At 36.6% G+C, this 24,493-nt stretch overlaps 1 protein-coding gene across 2 annotated transcripts in view; it reads left to right on the forward strand.

The window, feature by feature from the left end:
* The window catches only part of ITFG1 (integrin alpha FG-GAP repeat containing 1), a 94,964-nt gene that overhangs the window by 3,454 nt on the left and 67,017 nt on the right, over nt 1-24,493 (forward strand). Inside the window, exons 2-6 of one of the 2 annotated variants that reach the window (XM_064459461.1) lie at nt 356-428; nt 3,708-3,853; nt 5,529-5,586; nt 6,144-6,218; nt 9,826-9,920. In XM_064459461.1, coding sequence (XP_064315531.1) covers nt 356-428; nt 3,708-3,853; nt 5,529-5,586; nt 6,144-6,218; nt 9,826-9,920 — 447 coding nt within the window. The remainder of the gene's footprint in view (nt 1-355; nt 429-3,707; nt 3,854-5,528; nt 5,587-6,143; nt 6,219-9,825; nt 9,921-24,493) is intronic. The other variant, XM_064459462.1, reaches the window with a different exon arrangement.

Consider the following 24,493-nt stretch of genomic DNA (forward strand, 5'->3'; position numbering starts at 1 on the left):
AGCTTTAGTTATTTGTGTGGAACTGGTGCCTGCTACTTTTCCACATGTAATGTTTCTTAACTCATTTTAAGCGATGTGATAACGATAGCAGAGAGAAAAGTCTAATGCTAAGCCTCGGAGAAGACTCTTGATTCTAGCATTCCTTTGAGATGCAATTAGATATATAGGTTGTATTGAACAAGTGCTCCTTTTGCTACCTTTTGAATGAGGAAGTAGTCGTCATGTGGGAAGCCTTTCAAAGTTATTGCTACTGTGAAGAATGACTATTTGTGGCTTAGCTTTTTCAATGTAGTTTTTTGTATATAAATCATTTACAGTCCTCCTCAGTTATTCATGTTCTTACTTGCTTTTGCAGGAAATGAGTTGATTATCTTTTTGGCTGACCAAAAGGAGCCCTACTTTAAGCCCCGTATTAAGTTACCAATGAAGTAAGTATTGATAGTCAATGGTGAAACAATGTAAGTGGCGATTTTTCTTGAAAGTGCATCTCTGCAGTCAGTGGGAACATGACTAGAATTGTCTGTGCTGCTGTTGTCTGTTTGACTATGTATTTCAACTTACCCCTAGAGCTCCAGATCTTTGACCAGTTTCCTGATTAATTCCCTGATACGTTTGTGTTTTGATTTGTTTGGATCTTGTGGGTCAGGGGACAGAATTTGTGGAGATGAGTTTTGTCATTCATATTGTTAACTAATAGGTGTGACTTCCCACCCTCTTATGGTATTTCTATGTTTTGGGGCTTTTTTGTCCTCTAATTAGTATTAAAAATACCTGTGTCTTGGGATATTTTTCCAGTTGACTTGTTTTTTAGGACTTTATTTCCTAGTAAAGCAAAGTATCATTCTATATCATAGGTTAAGTGTTTTTGGCAGGTAATATTAGTCTCTGTCCCAAGACATGTTTTCAGGGAAATTCTTCTAGTTGCTGTAGTTACTAACGGAATCCAGCCAATATCGACTGCTTTAGAAAGAGATATGGAGAATGGTGTGCTGGTATTTCTGTGTAGAGATCTGTTCCTTTCTAAAGTTTAAATGTGGCTTTAGAAAAAAAGCATCAGTTTTAATACATAAACACACAGATTGTTTTACTTTTATTATAGTTTTAACCATAATAGTATGACCGGATATGTTATTGCTTATGAATAATGCTTACTAATAGTACTAAGTCTATTAAAAGTTAAATTGCTGTTATAGTTCAGCTTCATCTTCCAGTTCCATATATTTTTATTTTTCCTTATTCCCTTTTAATTCTTAACAGAGTGATCTGTGCCTGTTGTCATGGTTTCAGCTGGGATAGAGTTAATTTTCTTCACTCTAGCTGGTATAGTGCTGTGCTTTGAAATTAGCATGGAAAAAAACCTGTTGAGATAACACACAGATGTTTAGGCTGTTGCTGGGCAGCGCTTATACTAGTCAAGGACATGTCTACCTTCCCATGCTCTGCTGGGTGCACAAGAAGCCAGGAGGGGAGGGGGCACAGCTAAGAGAGCGGATTCAAACTGACCAAAGGGATATTCCATATCATGTAACGTCATGCCCAGTATGCTACCTGGGAGGGGCTGGCCGGGGGAGGGAGGGAGTAATCGCGGCTCGGGGACGGGCAGCGTTGGTCAGCAGGTGGTGAGCAGTTGTATCGTTCGTGTTTCTGCATTTTTTCCCTGTTTTCCCTTTCCTTCCTTTTCCCTTTTATTATATTAACATTACTGTCATTATTATCATAATCATTTATCATCATCATTCTATTGTAGTTATTAAACTGTGCTTATCTCAACCCACAAGTTCTTTTGCTCGTCCGATTCTCTTCCCCATCCCACAGGGGTGGGGGGAGTGAGCGAGCGGCTGCGTGGTGTTCAGTTGCCAGCTGAGGCTGAACCATGACAGTCTATTTTTGGCGCCCAACGTGGGGCACGAAGGGTTTGAGATAATAACAGTTGTTGGTCACAGCATTGATTAATCTGCTCGCAGTATTAGCTTGTCCAGTCTTTACCATGCTGATTGTAAAGTACATGTTAAAACTTGCTGTTGGTTTTGTCAGTTTGCTGTGCTCTGCAGTGATTAGAGATATCTTGCCTAGGAGACTTGTTATTAAAACACTGGCCTTGACTGTTATCAGTTATTTAGGTTTTGCATGGAAGCCGTTACTGTACTACAGCTACCACCTCATGGAGACAATTAGCAATTATACCTCCTCCTCTGAGGAGTTTTTTATGGAGGAAATACAGAATGGCACCGTAGCTACTATCTTATGTAATGTCTCCTCCCTCGTTACAACAACTTTTCAGTATCTTGAACATCCTTGTGTAGTTAAGATACATCTGTTGATATTGCTTTGGCAGGTGGTATCAGATCTGTCTAAGGTTAGTAAGCAAGTTAAGAATATCATCCAGAGATCTGCCCCAAGGCTTGATAGCTATGCGTGGCAGGGTATGTGGGAAAGTATGGGCAAATGCCTAAGACGGTGGGCACCCCCTGTGGTGTGGGACTTCACCCCTGAACAAGTGCAGAATCCTGAAAAATTAGTAGAACATTTGGAGGAAGTATGTTGTCACCCTGGCAATTCCAGAGAGATACAAATCACTGCCATGTGCTGGGGTCTGGCTTATGCCTATCGAGCCCTTTTAAACACTATTCAGTACCCCCAAGGGGAAAAGAGAAGGGAGCTACTCCAACCCCTGTGACAAGCACTGTGGCCACCCAACCCGCCGCGACAGAGACTGCAGCTACTCCAACCCCAGTGACAAGCACTGTGGCCACCCAACCCGCCGCGACAGAGACTGCAGCTACTCCAACCCCAGTGACAAGCACTGCGGCCACCCAACCCGCCGCGACAGAGACTGCAGCTACTCCAACCCCAACTCCCTCCCCCGGCCAGCCCCTCCCAGGTAGCATACTGGGCATGACGTTACATGATATGGAATATCCCTTTGGTCAGTTTGAATCCGCTCTCTTAGCTGTGCCCCCTCCCCTCCTGGCTTCTTGTGCACCCAGCAGAGCATGGGAAGGTAGACATGTCCTTGACTAGTATAAGCGCTGCCCAGCAACAGCCTAAACATCTGTGTGTTATCTCAACAGGTTTTTTTCCATGCTAATTTCAAAGCACAGCACTATACCAGCTAGAGTGAAGAAAATTAACTCTATCCCAGCTGAAACCATGACACCTGTGTATGTAAAGCAGAGTAAAAAGAGACAGAAAGAACAAACAAATGTAGGGAGGAGTGGTAAGACATGGCAGAAGTTAGGAGGAGATGACATTGTCTTTAAAAAGATCTAGCTATCTGTCTGACTCCTGCTGCTTAAACTGCTGCCATTGCTTTATGGTCTTGCTCTTGGAATGCAACCAAAAGATCTTGCTCTCTGAAATACGTTTTTGAGGACTGGTTCTACAATAAATGAAGAGATTTAGTAAAGTCTAGATAGCAATAACTGACAGGGTATGGCTGAAGAACGCCTATTAGCTGACATTTAGAGTTAAAAATGTCATACTTCCTTAGAGGAAGACAGCCTGCAGAACGCTTGATTTAAAGTTACTTTTGCAATTGGTAAGGACTTTATAAAAAGCCAGGTTGTTGAAGGATAATAATGTTTTGGACCAACTAATAATTACTGGGATGAAAAGGCAAGCCATTGAACACACAAGTACTTTCAGTTTTCACGCACATGTTTGTACAATTATTTGCATGTGGGGTTTTTGTTTATTTTTAATTCTAGATCTCTTGGTGTTACCATAACCAGTGTGGTTCCTGGAGATTATGATGGTGATTCACAAATGGATGTTCTCCTGACTACCTGGGCACAAAATCATGGCAGAGATGAACTTTCATTATTTATTTTCTGGGGGCACAACCAAACATTAGGTAAGTTGCTGAGGCTGGTTATTAATAAGATTGTTAGAATTTTTTAATAATTCAAAGTATTGTCAGAAAGTTATACTCATTTAACAGTGTAGTGATTGTTTTTACAACTAAAATAGGGGTTAGCAGCCATTCAGCTTCATATCCATATATTATATTTCTGTTAAACTGCATTCAATAATTATTGGAGGAGAGTAAAGCTAAAACTCTTGCTTTGTATCATCCAACGGACATAACTGAACAATATTATGGTTTTACAGTAACCTACTAAATGAAGAGCTGCTTCTCATGGCTTCCCATTATGCATGTCAGCTTCACAAAGCTTATCTCAAGAGACTTGTTTTGAATTTAAAATGCACCGAGAACCTGGTGTAAAGTTTAGTGCATAAACTTTCAAAATATCGTACCTAAACTTACTAACAGTAATATAACAGTTATTTGTGTTAAAGCAAATTCTTTAAAGACAGTGACACACTGAAGCAGGTTTTGGGAGAAATGTTTCTTGAGTCTCTATCACTGGAAGTTTTCAAGAACTTCAGAATCGAATTTTCAAGAGTCTTAGCAGTGTTCTAGGTACAGCTGATTCTGCCTTAGGGTAGAGTCATGGACTGTGTGGACTCTTGAATTCTGTTCTATTTCCTGTTGACTTTGCCAGGAAAGCATTTTGGGAAGAGTTTAGGGTTTGAAGAAGGACAGAAGAGCAAAAGAAGATACTTTTAAGTCCACAAAAACTACTGAAGATTAATCACTATTATAAATGACTGTGTTATAAAATAGTTACAGGTGAATCAAGTGGTGGCCTTAGATACCATTGCTTCTGCCTTTAATCAGAGGTGAAACAAGCAAGCTGGGAAAGAGCACTGTATCAAGTGTTAAGAGAATAGGTATCTGTAGTGTTGGGAAGGAGGAGGATTTGAATTAATGTATGCTGTCTTGCTTCTGAATAAACAAATATTGGGAGAGGCACAAATGAGCATACAGGGCTCAGACAAGGAGTCAGAGGTTAAAGAATCAGCCAATGGTTGGTATGTAGTGAGGCTGCTGGGAAGATATGTGGAGCCTACTTGGGTAATGGAAGTGTGACAGAGAGGTCAGTAGGAGGGTACTGTCAGGTAAAATGTGAAATTGGGGGGAAGAGAAGCATTATGGAGAGATGAAGGAAATGGGAGTGATGTAGCAAGGAGTAAAAGTGAAGTCTGAGAGGTGATAACCTGATCAGGACTTAAAATCCTTACTTCCCATTTAGGTGATCTACCTCTAATCCTTATTTCACACTGACAGTGTATAGGATTAAGAATGTTTTTTTCAGTGACAGAACATTAAACAGAGGTCTTATGTACAATGTTAAATTTTTAGACTGTCTTCATCCTAACTATTTCAGATTTTGTGTGTGTGTGCAATTGCAGTCATACATAGAAATAGGTTTCATTAAGGTCTGTTTAGAATAATTTGTTTAAGAGTTTAGTAGAGAGAGAAGCTTCAGCATTTTAATGATAACTTGCCTCTCCTGCATAATTTCAGGAAGCTATTTAGTTGTTTATGTTCAATGGTGGCTGATATTTTTTTTTTTTTTAATCATAACATTGATGATTGTAAATTAGTAGAAGAATTATGTCTAAGTTAAATGCAAATGTCATAACACTGGTAACTTAATCAAATTCATATTTTCTATTTTCAGATCTTAATCATAAAACTAAGTTAAATAAGACTTTTCATGATGAGCCTTTAGTAATGGAGTAAGTATGACCTATTTTTTTAGGCAACAACGAGCAGCTTAAATATATTGTAATGCTAAAATTTGAAACACATGCTCTTAATGTCAACCGGTCTAACAAAAGATGACGAAACATAACAGTCATCTTTACAAATGTTGTATGTTATATCATCCTGGCAATAGTAACTGAATAAGCTTTTAATTTTTAAAATTCCAGTACTCTGTTTTATATAGAAAAGGAGCTATTAATTTTTTGGTGAATTTTGTAAAGCAAAAACCTTGCTGGCTTATCCAACTGAGCCAATATTCCTTTCAGAGTGCACTTTCCTCTTTGTGAAATGCTGAACCAAGATGGGGGGAAATACAGCTGGAAAATCAAATGCATGGCATAGTGTAAAACCTTGAAAGAAGCTTACTACTACCAACAACTTGGGAGCCAAAATTCAGAAACGACTACACAGCAGAAAATTCTGTATTGCTTGGTGGGAAAATGCTTATCAAATACAAGTTGACTTAAGAACAGTTAATTTCAACTCCTGTAATGACTAAGGTGATATTGAAATTGTTCTGCCTTTTCAGCTTTAATGGAGACTTGATTCCTGATGTCTTTGGTGTCACAAATGATTCAAGTAAGCCACAGATATTGCTAGGCGGGTAAGCTAAGGGTTTGTTTATTAGCATGAATTTTGATAACTTATTCATCGTGTGTCCACTTCTGTTCTTATTAAAGAGGCATAGGCCCATGTTTAACTGGAACTGTGCGAACAAAGGAGTCTTCTCTCATTTCCATGTGAATCTTTAAACATACTATGACACTCTGCTTCTAATTTTTGAAGTGTTACTTTATAGGGGAGGTAGACATTCCATGAGAGCTGAGAAGACAAAAGCCCTGCTACTTGACATGAGAAACAGGGTAATTGCTTCTTGGAACAGTTATAGTCTCCTTTGTTTAGTACACTTTGGTGTTTATTATTGTAATCTGTATTATGGAATTCTGTGCTGTACAAAAATACAAACCAAATTTCTTGAGTAGTATCTGTAGAATTTAAGCTGTGTTTAGCCGAATAGGTGAAGTGACAGGTTGATGATGTGAGAAGTACTGGAACAGATCTTACAAGGGATGGCAAAAGGAAAATGTGTGAGTTTGGGATAAACTTAAAAAATTCAACACACATTTATACAGGAAATTAATTGTAATGGGAAGGTTAGACACCATGGGAAATCAAGCACAGGAAATGCAAAGTGTAAGGGTAATAAGGTATGTGTTAAGGAAAATATTTGGTATGCTTATTGGGGAAGAGATTCATAAAGAGGCATAAGACATAAGCAACTTGAAGTAGCAACATAAGTGTGCTTGCAAGTGATGTTCTCTGTGTCACGTCTTTTGTGTTAAGGAGTGGCTAAGGCCACTCTGGCAAATAGAAGTTGACTGAACTCTGATGAGATTGCAGTAAAGGGGACTAAGTTTCATCCTTGAAGTTTCTGCTAGCCCTGGAATTCCTAGAATGGGACTAGCTAGCAAATACTGGGATAAAAATTATTATTTTAATGTCATATTTAAATGGTTAGTAAGGGCTATGCAAAGGATTATTTTTGTTTAACTGTTTTGGGTATGAATGCTGAAATCAAAGAATAACAAAAGAATCGATCTCTACTGACTCAGAAGAACCAGACCATAAACAAAAAATGAAAAACTAGCGATGTCTCTAATATTAGGCAAGAAGCCAAATAACTTTAAACCTGTCTTTTGAAAATAAGTTACAAATTGTTTTAAAAACACTACTGGACCCTAGAGAAGGACAGTTCACATTCTGCTCAGTTTTCCTGATACTGCTTTTGAAGTTTGTAATCTGATAAAGAAGAAGAAAGCTTTGGCTTTTGAGAGCTGTTAGGATTGTGTATTCAAGGACAGAAATTGGTGTGACTCTTGAGTTAGTGGAAGTATCGTTATCAAATTGGGTGACTCTTTTAAACAACTGAAAATATGAGTCTGTACATCTTTTCCTGTGACGTTTGCCAAACTGAAGTTAGCAAACGTTCAGTCTGACTTTTGTAAGGCAGAACTTCATTGATAGTGTTGTGGGTTTGGGCATTCTTTGAAGAAAGAAGCCTCAAAAGAAAGATACTTGCATTAGAACTCTTCCTGATATAGAGATTTTTCTCTCAATTTTCAAAGGACATGTTCAAAAGATCTCAGAAACTATTTTTTAGGATGAAGTTGCATTATAAATGTCAAAATAAATACATTGTTCTTAACTTTGTGATGATAAGAAAATCACGCTTTTCACAATTTCTTTTCAAACTATTTTCTTTTGACTGATAATGATTTCCAATGAATAATTGGAAAAAACTAGGAACTGGAGCTGTGTTTTTCTTGGAGGATTGGACCTTTAAATCAGTTGTTTGAAGAAGGCTGCATCTTCTAACTTGCTGTTTTGCTGCTTTTAAGTCAAACTTGATAGGATTGTCTTTTATGTTATTTAGTAACATTAATATAGAAACTTGCAGCTCTGTGTGTGTCAGAAGAAATCTAGGTGTTGGTGTCGCAGCTGTTTTAGGTTTCCATACAATCAATACTTAAGTTTATTTTAAAAGAAAGTGTGTGTTAGGAAGTCTTTGCATTCTTACGTGGCTTTCTTTAGCTGTTGTTTCAAGAGAGGTCTGTTACCACTGGAGAAATCAATGAGATGATTACTCTGTCTCTATGGCAACAATATATCAGCTTTCTATGATGCATCTCTATGGCCCTTAAGAAATGTTTCAATAATATCCCCCCCACCCAGTGCGATTTAACAAATCTATACCTGTTTTTCCTAACTGGCTCTTTTCTGTTCCTCAGAGATCATTCAGAAGTGATGTAGGGTAAATAACATTTAAATATGGAAATGGAAACTGTACCCTTCTTGGCAATAAGTTTTTGGTCATTAATCCCAACTTGAATTTTATCATTACTTTTATTTAAGTTGATGGCTTATGAAACAGCTTTCAGATTCACAAGGGTGTTTCTGAACACCTTGCAATGACTATATATTGAAAAATTTTATGGGCTTTTGAAGATTCGGAAAAATGGGAGAGATCTGTTTCATTTTGTTGAAGAAATGCTTTCAGTAGCATTAGGATACAAATAAACTTACTCATTACAGCTCAAGATAAGACTGAGTGCTACAAGTAACATCATAAGCAATGTCTCGTAAATGGAAAACAGCTTTGTCATCTGCTTAGAAAAGCATTTTTCTATTTTTAATCTAAAATGTTCTTAAACTTATACTAGAGCTGTGTAACTTCGCTATCTTCAAAACTGAAGAACTTCTAGAACCTATAGAAAAGATTTAATTATTTCTTTAAGTGATTCTTTTTAATGTTTCTAAGACTTAGTTATGATCTCTGGGAAGTAATCAGAGCTGGTTTTTTTCTTACTGTAAAATGAGTCAAGGAAGTTAAGGATTTTAGTAATATGTATGTAATGTCACTGGAATAAACAAAGTCATTCCAGACAGTGGTAATATCCCAGTCCCACTATTGTAAAGTGCATATTGAGATTTTTCTGAGTGTATTAGCTAAGGATTCTGAAAGTACCATATCCAATGACTCAACCGCTATGACTTTTGAAGGCTTTCTTACGTTTCAGTGTGCTGCTAACAGGGAGGTTTGCTGGAAGTTCATTCATTTTTAGAACAGAAACCAACAGGCCATATATGTTAATAAATAAAGTATTACCTGCTTGGGAAATGACAATTAGCCTACAGTCCATCATAATATGAATTGAATTCTTGTGTTGATTTTTAAGTGACTGAAAACAAAGTCCATTTACATGCAGCAGGCATGAGCTGCTTTAAGAGCATGTGATTATGTCCATTTTTGCTCATCTTGATTAGTCCTAAAGTAGATTTCAGAAGTACTGATAGTAAAACTGCTTGAGGAAGCAAGGGAGGACAGCAATCAGTGTCTCAGGATTTAAAGCTGAAATCTAGGCACTAAATTTCACTTTGCAGGTAGTGATACTTTTCTGTGTACAAAAAAAAAGTTGCTTTAGAAAGTTAATATAATCTAATTGAAGCCCGAGTTATGAATCATCCTTTGCAGAACCTTTCAAGCATTTATGCTAGTTACTTTAGTATATTGTAATTTTATCTTACCATTAGAACATGCTTTCTCTTGAATTTTGTTTAAAGTTTCACAGTTGTTTTTTAAAACGTACGTTACCATGATTAACAGTCCCTAAGCATTGATGAAATATACTGCTTTTTATTCTTGTCTGTAGGAACTTCTCATGGCATGCTGCTTTGGAAACTAAAAGTAAAATGCATATACCGCACTCTCATGCATTTATAGATTTAAATAATGACTTCACTGCTGGTAAGTCATAAAAGTGTTAAATACCTTCCTAAAAATTATCACTAAGTATACAGTGTCATGTATTGCAGTTTCCTTCTAATATTTTAGTAAAGTTCATGGTTGTAAAGAATTGGTTCTGGAATGTGGTATTCAGTAATTATACGACTCTGCTATTTCTGATTTTTTTATTTTTAACTATTTTAATAACTACAGTTTGAAAAATCTGGGTTTTAAAAAATAACTGACAAAATTAATAACCTAATAATGTTTTCTACTGCTTGGCAGTAATTTAATCAGACCTAATGCTTGTTCAGAATAATTTTGTATTCACCATTAAAGCAATTTCCTTTACTTAGTGATGCTGTACTCTAGTATTCAGTTTGCAACTGAATCAGAAGCAGGGGTGCATTTTCTTCACCTTGAGTCTGAGAATAGTTATATAGTTCATTTGGAAGAATGTTTTTCAAGACTGGGCTAGTAATTTGTTTCTTGAAGATTTCAATTTGACTTCATTCTATTTTGTTGTAGTTAATTCTATCACTGAGAAAACAACGTGAGATTTTATTCTTCTGTTAATATATGAGTAATCCCATAACCTATTTATAATTCAGTGTTCACAAATGGGTACTGGAGACAACTTTTCTTGTGGTAGATAAACTATTCTTCTTTTGGTGGTGGTAGCTTTGTTTTATTTGGGTTTGGGTGGTTTTTTTATTTTAGTTTGGGTTTTTTTGTGAAATATGCAATGCAATGCAATCTAGTCTTCAACTACCATGATGAATCTATTTATCACTTACATATCTGGTTCATACATCCAAGCACATTTAAATATTGTGCTAAACTTAATTTCTTCACACACTAAATGAATTCTGAAATGCTTTATCTTCTGCCAGGTGTGCAATGTACATCAATTCACAAGCAGTAATTTTGGAAAGAGCTTTTTTTTCCCCCCTATTTAGTAGCATGGGAATGAGAGAGTAAAGAGTCCATAAATATAATTAAGGTGTTTAGAAGTGTTGGGGATTATGTTAATTGCTTTAGTGCGTAGCCAAACCTTAATATTCAGTTCTGGCACATTTCTGCATGAAGCTGTCAAGTGGAAATTCCAACTGGAAAAATAAATATATGGTTGCTTACCATAATCAGTGTCATGTAATAACCAATGCTAACACAGTTCTATAAATCCTTTGGAGTTTTGTTTTAGTGGCATGGGCAGCATAGATGAGCATTCCAGGTAGCATTTTAAGATTAATGTGTTGAAATCTAAACTCACAAGCAGGTAAAGGTAGGAAATCTACATTGCTTACATAGATCAGTCATAGATTGATAAATTTTTGCAGGAGCATACAAAGGGTTTTTATGACAGCTAACAGCCTAAAGAATGTCCAGAGTTCCAGTTAGTGCTAGTGATATATGGAAGTTTCTCTGTTAAATCAAAACAAAAGTCAGGGTCTTTGTGGGGTGGATGCCAGGAGCTCTTATAGATTCACATCTGTATTCCTATCTTAAGCTGTGAATAGAAGCTTCTGTGAAACATTCCCTGTAGAAAGATCCTATCTTTTATTTGCTTGTAACAGCAAGGATATAACACCTCAGGCTGAAATGAGTTATGTTAGAGCAACCTGAGGAAAACTTCAAGGAAAATAATCCATTCTGAGAAGAAAATGGGAGAAAATATTACTATAAAATTATTTTCTTGAAAATAATTTTTTCTCCTAAGATGGGAAAGGTAAATTATTTTTTTGCTGTCCCTATGAAAATTGGACCAACTGTTAACAAGGCATATGTTGCTGAGGTACAGTACCTTATTGGTGATATCTGATATTTCATGACTGATGTATTGCTGCCAGAATGAAAAGTCACCAATCGTCTGGTCCTGTCTGCACGTTTATGGCAGTTCCCTCACATTAGCCACAGTAACTGCTCAGGAACTGGGGCTGGTGGGGAATAGAATTCGTTTTCACTTGAGTTACTAGGCTAATTGAACTTGCCGTGCTGCATCAGGATTGCCAGAGCCAATGTAAGCACAGAGAGAAGGTTGACTCCTCCTTCAGTAGCTGCAGTTGTAGCCTGCATTTAACCAAGCACGGAATTGCAGCTCAAGTCTCATTGTGCCTCTGCCAGAAAATACTCATTTAGTGTTCTCGCCATGTCTCCTTTAATTTGTTGTAGTCTGTGAAGAGTTGGGCAAGTGACTCATAGAAGTAGTTATAAAAGTACTCAGCTGACATAAAATAAAAAAATGCAAACTAAAAAACCAACCTGTATGTAACTGTCTATAGCACACTGCTAGTACTGTGATTCTAAATGCGCTCTGCCACACAGGGCCAAAATAAGGTGCTGATATTATTGTAGTACGCCCACAACTAGTCCTGTGTCTTCTCTGTGCAATCTGGATAGACTTTGCAAAAGGCAGCTAAATGCTTCTCCTGTTTGTACAGCTCTGTTCCTTGGTAGCATAGCTGGGGCAGCACAGCCTTGCCACACCAGCGAAGAGGAATGCAATGCATATTGTGTTATTTCTCAATGAAGTCAGTGGAGTCTAGTACTTATCCATTAGTTCAGCTAGAGCTAGTGAAGAGGAGAGGATTCTTGTGTCTCTGTTCACCCGTGCTACCATTCCTGAGTTGGAACCAAACCTCATTAAGAATAGGTCCTGGAACACATTAGAATCATTTTAATTAAGAGGAAGGCATTGATGAGTATGTAGGGGAATAATCTGCATGCTGAAATCCTGTTGTCCAAAAGACTTAATAATCGTGATATTTGATGCTGCTGTGGTACTTTTTGAGTGAAAAATTCAGAGTACTTACTTGCAGGCAATGCCACTATTCATGAATATGGAGATATAACTGTATCTAAATTGGATGCACTGATTTTGTTTTACAGATAAAAAACAAACCAATAAAAATCAAACCTCCAGAATACGCCATCTTTACTTGTTGTTTTGGGAGCTTTTTAAAGACCTTTTTCTAATATTCTGCAATGTTTTGGGGATCTTTAACAGATGCAGCCAATTCTGTGACTTTTAGCTGGGCTGATAATGGCAACTCTATCATTATAAACAGCTTAAGAGATTTAAAGTGTGCTTGACATAAAAAAAAAAAAGGAAAAAATCCTCTCTGGGCTGAGAATCTTTTTGCTAGTTTATTGCCTAACCCGTTTTCAACCTGCTGATAATAAGCCCTCAAAACAGAGCTTTTAATTGGCACACTTCTGCTCTGGGTGAAATGAAGTTGAATTGTTATGATATCATTATATGAGAATATGTTCATAAAGATGTATTTAATCCCTAACACTGCTTCATGAAAGGCTAACTGTGTAAGGATTTTATAATCCAAAGATCCACTAACCAGAACAAAGATAATACTAATCTTTCTTGGTAAGGTATAAACTAGGCTGTTTCAGATAGTAATGATGGTGCTGTTTTTAAAAACAGCAGTCTTGTGTAGGAATCTCAGCATCTTGTAATTTTTAATTCAGAAAGTAATTTTGAGTTTCATGTAATCCATGAAAAAATTTGCGGTATAAAGCTTTTACCAAAGGGTCTACATGTGCTCTACGGATAAAGTAAATACAAATGTTTCAAGTGTCTTCTGCATGTGTATTAAGCGTGTGTTGCTCCAGGGAGGAGTATCTAGTTCACAGAATGGCTGAGATTGGAAGGGATGTCTGGAAACCGTATAGCCAACCTACTTACCATCAGAGTCACTGTTTGTACATGCACTGGGACAGACTGAAAGATGAGGAGAAAATGTGGTGACCCTGGGTAGAATAAGGCTACTGGGTGTCTAGTAGTACATACTCACATTTGTCATTACTACTTCTTCACAGCTAGCTTAAGAAAATTACCTTGAAGCTAATAATAATAGGCTTGTCTGAACAGATTAACATCAAGTGTATTTTATAGAGCATGACCGTCCAGGTGAACATTTCCAAAACAGGCCTCTCAAGTAAGAGGCCTGTCTTAAAATCATCATACCCTCAAACTGAAAAATTTACATCACATGACTTAAGAAAAGAAGTCTTTATACAGGATTTAACTCTCTTGACTTATAGTGAAGGAGGTAAAATGTAACTTCTCATTGCATCAGTCCACTCAGTTCAAAGTAAAAAGGAATTTGGTCTTTCTCAGAAATGCGTTCCAGATGTGTTAGTGAAGAGGTGGAGAGAATACTGTTTAACTGAGTAAACACTATTCACAATGTAGTCACTATACTGAAGACTTTACAACAGAAATGCATGAAGCAAACCATGGAGAAAAAGCATTACAGCTGGAAACTGAGGCCAAGATAGGTGAAAGGCTTGATAAAGACAACCCAGAAATGAGTCAGAGATGGGTACCAATACAAATAATCTATTTGAAGCTAGACAATAGACAAACATATTTTATTTTTGCCATTGTTGATTTGTATCACAGTCAGCATTTTCAGATAAATACTTTTGGACCAAGCTGCAGTTTAAATTTACCATGGGTCACTAGGTGAACATGGATTAGACTATCTTAACATACACTCTCACAGGGGTATTGAGAGTGCTTTATCTAAAGTTGAAATTTTTAGGGTAGCAATTATTTTGCTACATGTAATTTTTTTTCTGCTTAGTTAATGTCGTGGTTCAGCCTCAGCTGGCAACTGAACACCACGCAGCTGCTCGCTCACTCCCCCCACCCCTGTGGGATAGGGAAGAGAGTCGGACAAGCAAAAGAACTTGTGGGTTGAGATAAGCACAGTTTAATGATTACAATAAAATGATGATGATAAATGATTATGATAATAATGATAATAATGTTAATAAAAGGGAAAAGGAAGGGAAAGGGAAAACAGGGAAAAAAAACACGGAAACACAAACGATACAACCGCTCACCACCCGCTGACCGACGCTGCCTGTCCCTGAGCCGCGATTGCTCCCTCCTCCCCCGGCCAGCCCCTCCCAGTTAACATACTGGGCATGACGTTACATGATATGGAATATCCCTTTGGTCAGTTTGAATCCGCTCTCTTAGCTGTGCCCCCTCCCCTCCTGGCTTCTTGTGCACCCGGCAGAGCATGGGAAGGTAGACATGTCCTTGACTAGTATAAGCGCTGCCCAGCAACAGCCTAAACATCTGTGTGTTATCTCAACAGGTTTTTTTTCCATGCTAATTTCAAAGCACAGCACTATACCAGCTAGAGTGAAGAAAATTAACTCTATCCCAGCTAAAACCATGACAGTTAACTTCAGTGTTTATACTTAAAACATCCTAAGATCTCAGATGTTCATTTAGGGCCAATGATGTCTTTCTAAGCCAAAATTGTAATATTTAAGTACTTGGAAAAAAAGGGATTATTAATAAACAATAAATTTGTATGCACTCAAAGTTATAAGTCTTCTGCCAAAGAAATCAGGCTATGGCCCTGCAAATATTTTTAAAAAGCTCAAAGGTATGAGACAAACTGCCTTGGACTATGAATCATACTGTAACTTCATAGTCTACATCTGTCAATGCATCCTTGAATGCTATGAAAAATAGCTAATGTATTAAATAACTTGTGCCCGATTTGGTTATGTGATTCCAAATTTTGTAAATACTGCTTTTACAACCTGTCTCATGTTGAACACTAGCACGTGGTGTGTATAATCGCAGATATTTCTGGAACTGTTTCTATAAAATAAAGGAAAAATCATAAATTTAATTTTGGGAAGACTGAAGTGGAAAAATCATTAGAAACAGCTTGCTATGCACTAATTGCTAGTCTCTTTTCTGATTTCTGATGGTTAATTTTCTTATGTTGTTTTGCTTTGGGACTCTAGAAACCTAATGTACCAGAACATTTACAATGTGTTTTCTTTTCAATTCCCGCTTCTTAGTTTAAACACGTAAATGTAGATAGCTTTCTTCTTGAAAACAAATAATTCAAATCATAGGTGTTTTTTCTGTTGAAATCATTTAAACCTGGGTCTGAAGACACTGTAATGCTTGATGTCAGACTCTGATTATATTTTTGGTGAATTTCCTCTTGATGGAAGCTTGTAGCCTCTCTGCATATAATATTATCATCAAAGCTGATTTTATGCAATAGATCTGTAATTATTCTCTATTGAAACATCCAGGCACATTATATTTGCAAACCAATTATCTGGCCCTCTAAAACATACCTTGAGTGGCATTTTAAATCTGTGGGGGTGTGTGTACATATTTGAAGTCAAATTGTTCTCTCTGGTTTTGCCCCCTCCCTTATGTTTTTTCTCAAAACAAAGATTCAGTAATGCCATGTCACTGAACAGGATTGTACTTTGAATGGGTACGCTTTTTAATTTCTTAACTGTTTTAAGCTCTGGTAACAGCTTACCTGAGAGTCTACAGCAAATAACAGAGGCAAAAAATGTATCACATAAGACACACAGGATATATTTTGGAGCACCTCAATGTATGTCTGTAAAGTTTTGTGTGGTTTTTATTACTTTTATTTTTACTATTTAGAGTTTTGTTATCTCTAATTAAAAATGCTGTCTGTGACATGATCTCCTGTTACCTCTATTCCTCCGCTTGTTCCTGCAGTGTTCAATACCAGAGGAAGTTTCTGCTCGTAAGATGAAAGCAGAGCTGCTCAAATTAGCTGCATGTCTTTCTGCTGCTGAGATTGGTCTCCTTCTGCCAATGCCACTTCTCTTACTCATAGCTTACCTCATGAAGAGAATTAAAGAATGAGTGGAGATCTTTAGAGAAAAGAAATAGCTATTTTACCTTAAGGTTTCCTTAATCTTTCTAAAAGAACCTATGACCTGTGCTGTCTGCGTATCTGTTTTAATTTAAAATTGCCATTATGAAGTGGCTCAAAAGCTATTCCTTTTGAAATTTTTTATTATGTACTGATACAATTAGATACACTTAGATACACTGGGGGGTATTAATATGATATTTTATGGGAATGAATAACAATGTAAGTGAGAAGTAAATTGGTTCTGCCCCAAACAGCATTTTGTTGAGAAAGCATGAATGTGCAAATGGGTTTTGAAAACACTCTTAACACTGAGTGATCATCTTCTGTTGCTTGAAACAATATTGTTGCCTTTATTCTGAAAATAAACAGATTATTCTGTCTGAAAACTCATGTTTGAAGTGCTAGAGAGCAGAGGAATAGTCCAACCTGCTCTGATTATTTAGGAGTATATCTATTTGGCATAAATCTAATTTAAAAGTTTTTCCATTTAAGTGATGCTTTTAATACATATGGGTTTTTTTCTATAGTGATTTTTAATAATGAAAGGGATTTTAATGCTTAATTATGTTTATAATTGTTTATCATCTGCTTTGTGAAATAATTCCAGCGAACACTTACTAAATTTTGAAAGACCTGCTTGACAAGCAGAATAAATTCACAACCTCTTCTACTATAATCACATTTCTTAAAAGTTTGCAAACACAAACTAGCTTGTTTGGAACATATGAAGGCCTTTTGTTTTGTTTAAATTTTTCAGAGGAGGAAGTTACTGGAAGGAGTGTTTCCTTAACTTACTGTTTGATGTAACTAGCACCAAAAATTCATGACAAGTGAATTGCAGACTCATTAGCGTTGGTACTTGTATCTCTATTGTAAAAGCTAAACTGCTATAGCTAGGTAGTAGACGTATTCTATTTTCTCCAGTACAGTACAAATGCCAACTTGACAAACAAATCTGCACATTAAATGACAGCGGGTTTCTCTACCTGAATGAAAAACTCATGAACTAGAAGCACAAAACTTGTCAGGTATGGTTTTCCGTTGCCATATGGTAAAGAAATAAAACTGACTATAACTAACTTTTTTTATAAAATTAAGTTTGTGCATATTAAAAGTACTGTACAACTAAAGTTGTATAAGTACAGCTAAAAATTTTAAGTAATGATTTTAATTTTGTTCTTAAATATTTTTTTTCCTACTGCTGGGTCAATCTGTAATGTAAACAGGAAACTTTGTAATGTAAATAGAGGAAAGTTATGTTTTACTTGTCCTTAGGTGTTATGGCATTTAATGATTTCAGTACAGTTATCACCTTACCCATTCTGGCAACACGCTGCAAAGCAGAGATTTTTAGTTCAGCACATTATTGCCATATACCAGTACATACAAGCAGGCATGTTCATATCCACAAGTAACTTCTAGCTGAAGAATATGCACAGGTACGTCTGTTCTTCCACATAAGTGAAAAAAATTTATGCATGTTTGGAGTGTACATGTCTATGTTCTAACTGGGTAGTACCTTTTGCATTTTGATAGTGTTAATAATAGGGACTTTTTTTTTCCCCCTTTATTAACTTGAACTTCTGAAGTAAATGTGAAATAAGCTGTAACTTAAGAATGTTACTCGTGCCCTGGTGGCTTCTGAAGACAACCGTAGATGCTGAAGGTTTTAATCCTGAAATAAAGCCCTCTGACATTAAACAGAAAGGTCAAATCAGTCATTAGTGAAATGAATGCCTCATCTATAAATAGTACCTTTTTTTAGAACACTCAAAAGTGAAGGGAAATAACAAGGATAATCAGAAGTGAATGTGGAACAGATTCTATATCGCTAGGTTTTATTGCAATTTCATAGTAGTCCTAATAAGAGAAAGCAATGTTTGGAAGTAGGGTTTGTAATACTATCTGCTCTACTTAGTAAGATTATCTGCAGTTTTCCAGTTAGGCTGAAGTCTTCTAAGCTCTCTACCTACTTCCGCGTTGAGCTCTTTCTAACCTTCAGTTATACTTGCTTAGCCACTTTCACAAACAAGTTGTGGTGGAGCTGGTTTGGTATTTGATAACTTAGGGCAACTTTTTTCTTAGTGCCTAGCACTTGCTTTTGAAACATCCTTCCTGAAAGATGGCATGGTCTCTTTGCTTTTGCTGTTTTAATTAAAAGATCCATCCAAATTTAGCCAGTTTGAAACAGATTTTAGAAGTATCAGTTGGTAGGTTTTTTTATTTTTGTTTTCCTTAATTGCTATTATTGCCTTTCTAAAACAGCCATCAGTAGTGAACATACCATTGGCAGGGATTATCAAAGCCTTCCCTTCCCTTGTGGCACAGGACTATTGCCAGTGTTCGGATGCTTAACTGAGAGTGGGGGACAAGAGGCAGAGATGATGCACAGGAAGTGGGAATAGAAGTTGGTATGTGGGAAAGAAATCTAGGGTGAAGGTAGGGAATTTAGACAGAGATCATGAGGAGCAAACACTGGATGAATTTCTGCAAGAAGAGGGTGTTAACAGATGGGCTTGAAGTTACTAGAGGAGGACCAGCCTAATAGGGTGTGGAATAAATGATGTGTAGTTGTGTAAGACTGAGTTGAGAGGAGTCTAGGATTGTATGTGTGAAGAATACTGTGGGATAAGGATAGGAGGTGGACCTGCTGTTGGGTGTAGACCTGTTTGATTGGAAATTTGCCTATATGGTTATTTCTGCATGTGCAGCAAAAACTGTAAGATATATGGTGTGAGATGCTAGGGATTGTGGGAAGAATAGAAATACTTTAATGTTCAAGGTGTTTGAATGCTGACCTGCATTTTAATCCATCTTTTCTATGGAATTCCTTTTTCATGACTAATAACCTGTTGCAATTACATGTTGGGCTCAACAAGCAATAATCTATTGGGTATCTTTACTGTAAGTGTCTGGTTTCTGAGCCCCTGTGGTAAGAATGCCATGCTTTTGGTGCCTGAGGTGGCCCACCATATACATTAGTAGTTATGTAATACTCCATTAGAAATATTACATAAAAATGGTCAGAAATGGATCTAGCTCAAGATAGGGGTGCACTGTGTTCAAACTATTATTTTGGTGATGGTAGATGTGCCTGGGATGACTTTGACATTGATACAAGGTAGACCTAAAGGCACTAAACTCAACGCAGTCTAGCTGTAGAAGTTTTACATAGCTTTCTGAGGACATCTTTCAGTCTTCACTGGGCCATATGTCAAATATACAATGTCAAAATTAGCTGATCCCATCAAATAGAGATGGATGGAACTCCTGTGGTTCCTCTGTAATGACTTTTAGGTTACTAGAGCTTGCAATCCAGTGCTTGAATATCTTCTCTTTTTCAAGCTGAAACATAAATTCTAATAATCTCCATTTCCCTTTTTGTAAGAATGAATGCTGAATTCAATGCTTTTCAGTATTGTTAATAAGGTGTAGTAGAGCCTCAATGGCAACATCTTATTTCTAAGCCAATTAAGTGAAAGAATAGACAAATTTGCTCACCAACTCGCTTTTTAGGGAAAGTAAAGTTGTGAGTAAAATGCTAATACAGTGTGGTTTTGTGTTGTGGCATGTGTCTGATATCTTCTGTGTTAATTGTTTGGTGTATATTTAGGTTGGTTTTCATTCTTGTGGATCTCTCCTTGATTCTTTATCTTCTTCTCAGGCTGTTTTATTTTGTTTATGGATATTCCTATTGTTTATGTTGTTTTTATGTTAATTGCTGTCTGTTAAATGAAAAATAGGAAAACATGTGAACACACTTCACTTTGCGTTTGTTTAAGAGAAACATTTCCTCTCAGATGGTATTGCTTTTTTATTTCTAGCCATTCACTTAGGCTGGAGGTGTTAGTACATCATGTCACAAATTAAAAATGTATTAAATGCCCTGCAGGGTTAGTCTAGTGGTCCATCCAGCTAAGCCAGTATTATTTCTCTGGCAGTGGCAGTAGGAAAGTGGCCCGGCTGATCTTTTCCTTCTCCCATTGCCTATTCCCATTTTATATCTCCAGAATCTACAATTGGCCTATGCTTGTTAAAGGTACATCCTTACCTATTGTTTTAAGTATTCCTTTATTTGCCTATTGTCTTGTAAATGTATCCAGAGTATCACCTTTGCATTCTATAAATAATAAAGATTATTGATCTCCAGATTACCTCATTTTATAGGCTCAGGTTGTCAATATCTCGCATTGTGCTGTTGTTAGGTTCATCAGCATTTGAACAGGGCCTTATGATACGGCCCTCAATACTTTATCCATGCTTTTAAAAATTGAGATATGTGTGCAAATTATTTTGTTTTCTACAGCTGTAATTGCAGCCAGAACTGTCTTCCAAAGGCAATTTGGCAGCATATCTTTAGGCAAGTGACTTTTCCTGAGCATATCTAATATGATAGGCTTTCCTTGTAGGAAAGAGGGGTTGCGTTTTCTTGATATAGCCAGAAGCATAACAAAAATGTTGCCATTTTCAATATGATTAGTGTATTAAAATACAAAAAGTGTAGAAATTAACTCTGTGTGTCGTCATTGTTGTGTAATCCAAGTACTGAACATACAGATCTTAAATGCATTTCTTGGCTTCGTCTCTTCCCCTGCAGCACTTCTATATTAAAGAATTTGGTAATAATAGACATGGAAAGATATAGCAATAGTGGTGAGAGATGTCTGCTATGGTCACTGTTCCTTTAGGAAGGAGATGCTTGCAAGGAGTTTTTCTATGGCTGTATAGAAAAATATATTTATAAATTGTGCAGATTCTTAATTGTTCCCTCTATCATATGCATTTGGCTCCTAGGGACAAAAACTACATAATAGAGCCAGATAGAATCATAGAGTAAGTTAGGTTGGAAGTAACTTTGGAAATCATCTGGTCTAAAACACTGTACTAGGCAGGGCTTGTTTTTTTCTTACAGGTTTCTTTCCTACAAATTTGGAGAAAACATTTGTAATTCTGAGCGATACAGATTTGTAAAGAGTTATTTGGAGTGTCTAAATTACATTGCATTTTTACACTGCTGCTGCAAATAAATGTTTTTCTTTTGCTTGCTTTGAAATCTCTGTCATTCTTGATCAAAATGGAAAATTACTTGTAAATATTGTTTGATTTGATATCAGTGCCAGAGGGTTTAATCACAAAAACATGTGTGAGCATTTGAGATGCGCAGCTTTTCAGAAGGCTTAAGAATAAAAAGAACAATTGGCAGTAACACACCAGCTGAATTGGTTCTGCAGGCTCTAGAATTAGAGGTGGTGTTGCTGCACCTGTATTAAGTTGTCCTATGGGGAATTGCAGCTTGTTGCTTTAACTTAGGAACAGTGTGGCACTAGCTCCTCTGTACTATTTCTGGAAGATTATCTGCTGTCTTTGCTTGCCTTTGCATTTTACCAGTGCAGTGTAATATTACAGCAGCCTTGGAACTGCTTTGGTGTGTTGGTTCCATTCACAGTATATAATTTTGTATGCCTCAAGTTAGGAAAAAGGAGAGGTGGAGGAGTACATTAAGAGGAACAAAGGGCAAAAGTAATTTACTAACTTTCAAGGGAAGCTGTTTTAGGGGTGGGAGGGAGTTCAGTGCAAAACAGGCATGTTGCTGAGTTTAATCACCTTTGAACTACTGTAGAGGGCCATATCAGCACTGGTCTCTTGCAAACCAAAGAAATGTATGGTAGATTGCCTTCTCTGAAAACATAGCTCTGTCTTCCTACTCTCAAAATGTGGAACAAGTATTCACATTAGAATACCTGGCTTGCACAGTGGCTGAACAAAGAGTTTAAATCTGCAAGCACGTCCACATTTTTAACATAGTAAACATTTTAGATGGTTTAAATTATCATCTTTCTATTAGCTCTTTGTAGTTTGACTTGCATTTAGTATTCTGATTTATTCCTCCTACACTGCAGATAGCTAAATGTATTTTTTGATTTTTATTAACTTGTGTGACATCCAGCCACCATGGTTCTCTTGTTTGGTTTTTTTTCCCCCTCTCACAGAGTTTAATGTTCATTTTGAAGCTACTTTTGATTTGGTCCTGACATCTGGGATTTTATATGCCTGTTGTTCCTTGCCTTCCTATATTATTTCAGTATCCTGTGAAGGCATATTTCTGAATATTTCTATACATTTATAATGAAATCAGATTAAATGAGGAGGGAAAAACAACTAATACAATATGCTTCAGACTAAGACATTAGAAAAAACTTCTTCACCAAAAGGGTTGTCAAACACTGGAACAGGCTGCCCAGGGAAGTGGTGGAGTCTCCATTCCTGGAGGTATTTAAAAGAAGGGTGGACGTGGTGCGTGAGGGTATGGTTTAGTGGTGGACTTTGCAGTGATAGGTTAGCGGTTGGACTTGATGATCTTAAGGGTCTTTTCCAACCTTAACGATTCTATGATTCTAAGAATGGAAAATAATACTTTCTTCAATGCATAAGAAAAAAACATTACATTTGTTACATGCATTTACAAAATAGGTGTATATGTGTAATTTATGTTAATCATTCATACCCTGTTACAAGTAATTCACTAATATTTGAGTGAGTTCATAATGGCTGTGTCTCAAAACTAGGGTTAGTATATTGTGCAGTTTACTTGGCTATTGTTCTTGCCCAGTCATGTTGAGTGCCTGACTTTCTGTGGCCTGTTGCAGCTGTGTGTGGGATGAACAATACGGAATGCTTTTTGAGTCAAACATGGCCATTATGCTTTCTGAGGATCTGTAACTAATACATTTACTTGTTAAAACTTAAATGAAAACAAAATCTCATCCTACTTATAGATAGTTCAATTCATAGTAGACCTTACATGACTTCCCATTAAGGACATTCATTTGTCTATTCAGAAAGCTCTATTGTAAGGATATCTATAAAGGGTACTGAATTTTCCCATTGAAGAAAAGATTATTTTTATTATTTAGGTTTTTTTACTGAGAAGTTGTTATAGTGTGCTGCATTCGTATAGGTTTTAAAATTAATAATTGTTAAATTCCATTGCAGGTTAAATTAGTCAAGAAATAGTGCTGCTTTATTTTGGCTGGTTTTATTTTTAATTAACTTTGTTTTAACCCTAAATAAACGATTTAGAGCGAAGGACTTTGTAATACCTCCAGCATAACTCCTATCTGCCTTTTGTGTTTGTTCTTTCCACCCTAGAAGCATAACTGTGTTGCATAAAAACTTGATGCATGTATTTAACCTGGTAATAACCAACTGTTCAGAGCTGATTTTCTAGCATAATAATACTGGGTGAATTATGGCAAGTGTTGGCATCTATGCCATTTTGTCTAATTCTGGGATAGAGTTACAAAACACGTATAAACATAGCATTACCAGTGGGAATGCTGAGTCAGTGCTTCCCAAGATCTCTTCTTGTATAGAGAACTAGGCAGAGAGAGGATTGACTTAGTAATTAAAGGTGAGAGGTCAGTTCTGCAGTGTGTGAAATTGAGTTAGAGATGTGGTAGGAAAACAGTATAGTGCCAACAAAATGTCTGCTGAAGGTTAGGCAACCTGTTACATTTGTTAATCAAATGTTAGTAATTTGCTGTGTATTTAATTATAATACTTAAAGAGCCTATTGTGGCATAATCTGTATGCAACACACAAATGCAGTACAAATTACAGTTTGGATATATTACAATCTTACTTGAAATACTTATTTGAACCTCAAAAACTCTTTTCAAAGATTTACTGGCATTTTGGCCTGCAGGAAGCTGAGTTAAAGCTTCTGTTGTTCTGTGTTTCTCTTTCTTTCCCCCCCCCCCCATGTGAATGTATTAGTAATCAGCAATATTGCACAAACTTCCTTCTACATGCAAAGTTAAAATTTGAAACTTTATATATGTTTTCTAAGTTACATGTGTGATACCTTCAGATTGTTTCCATTATTTCTGT

The sequence above is a fragment of the Phalacrocorax carbo genome, chromosome 8, assembly GCF_963921805.1.
Source record: "Phalacrocorax carbo chromosome 8, bPhaCar2.1, whole genome shotgun sequence".
Lineage (NCBI taxonomy): Eukaryota > Metazoa > Chordata > Aves > Suliformes > Phalacrocoracidae > Phalacrocorax > Phalacrocorax carbo.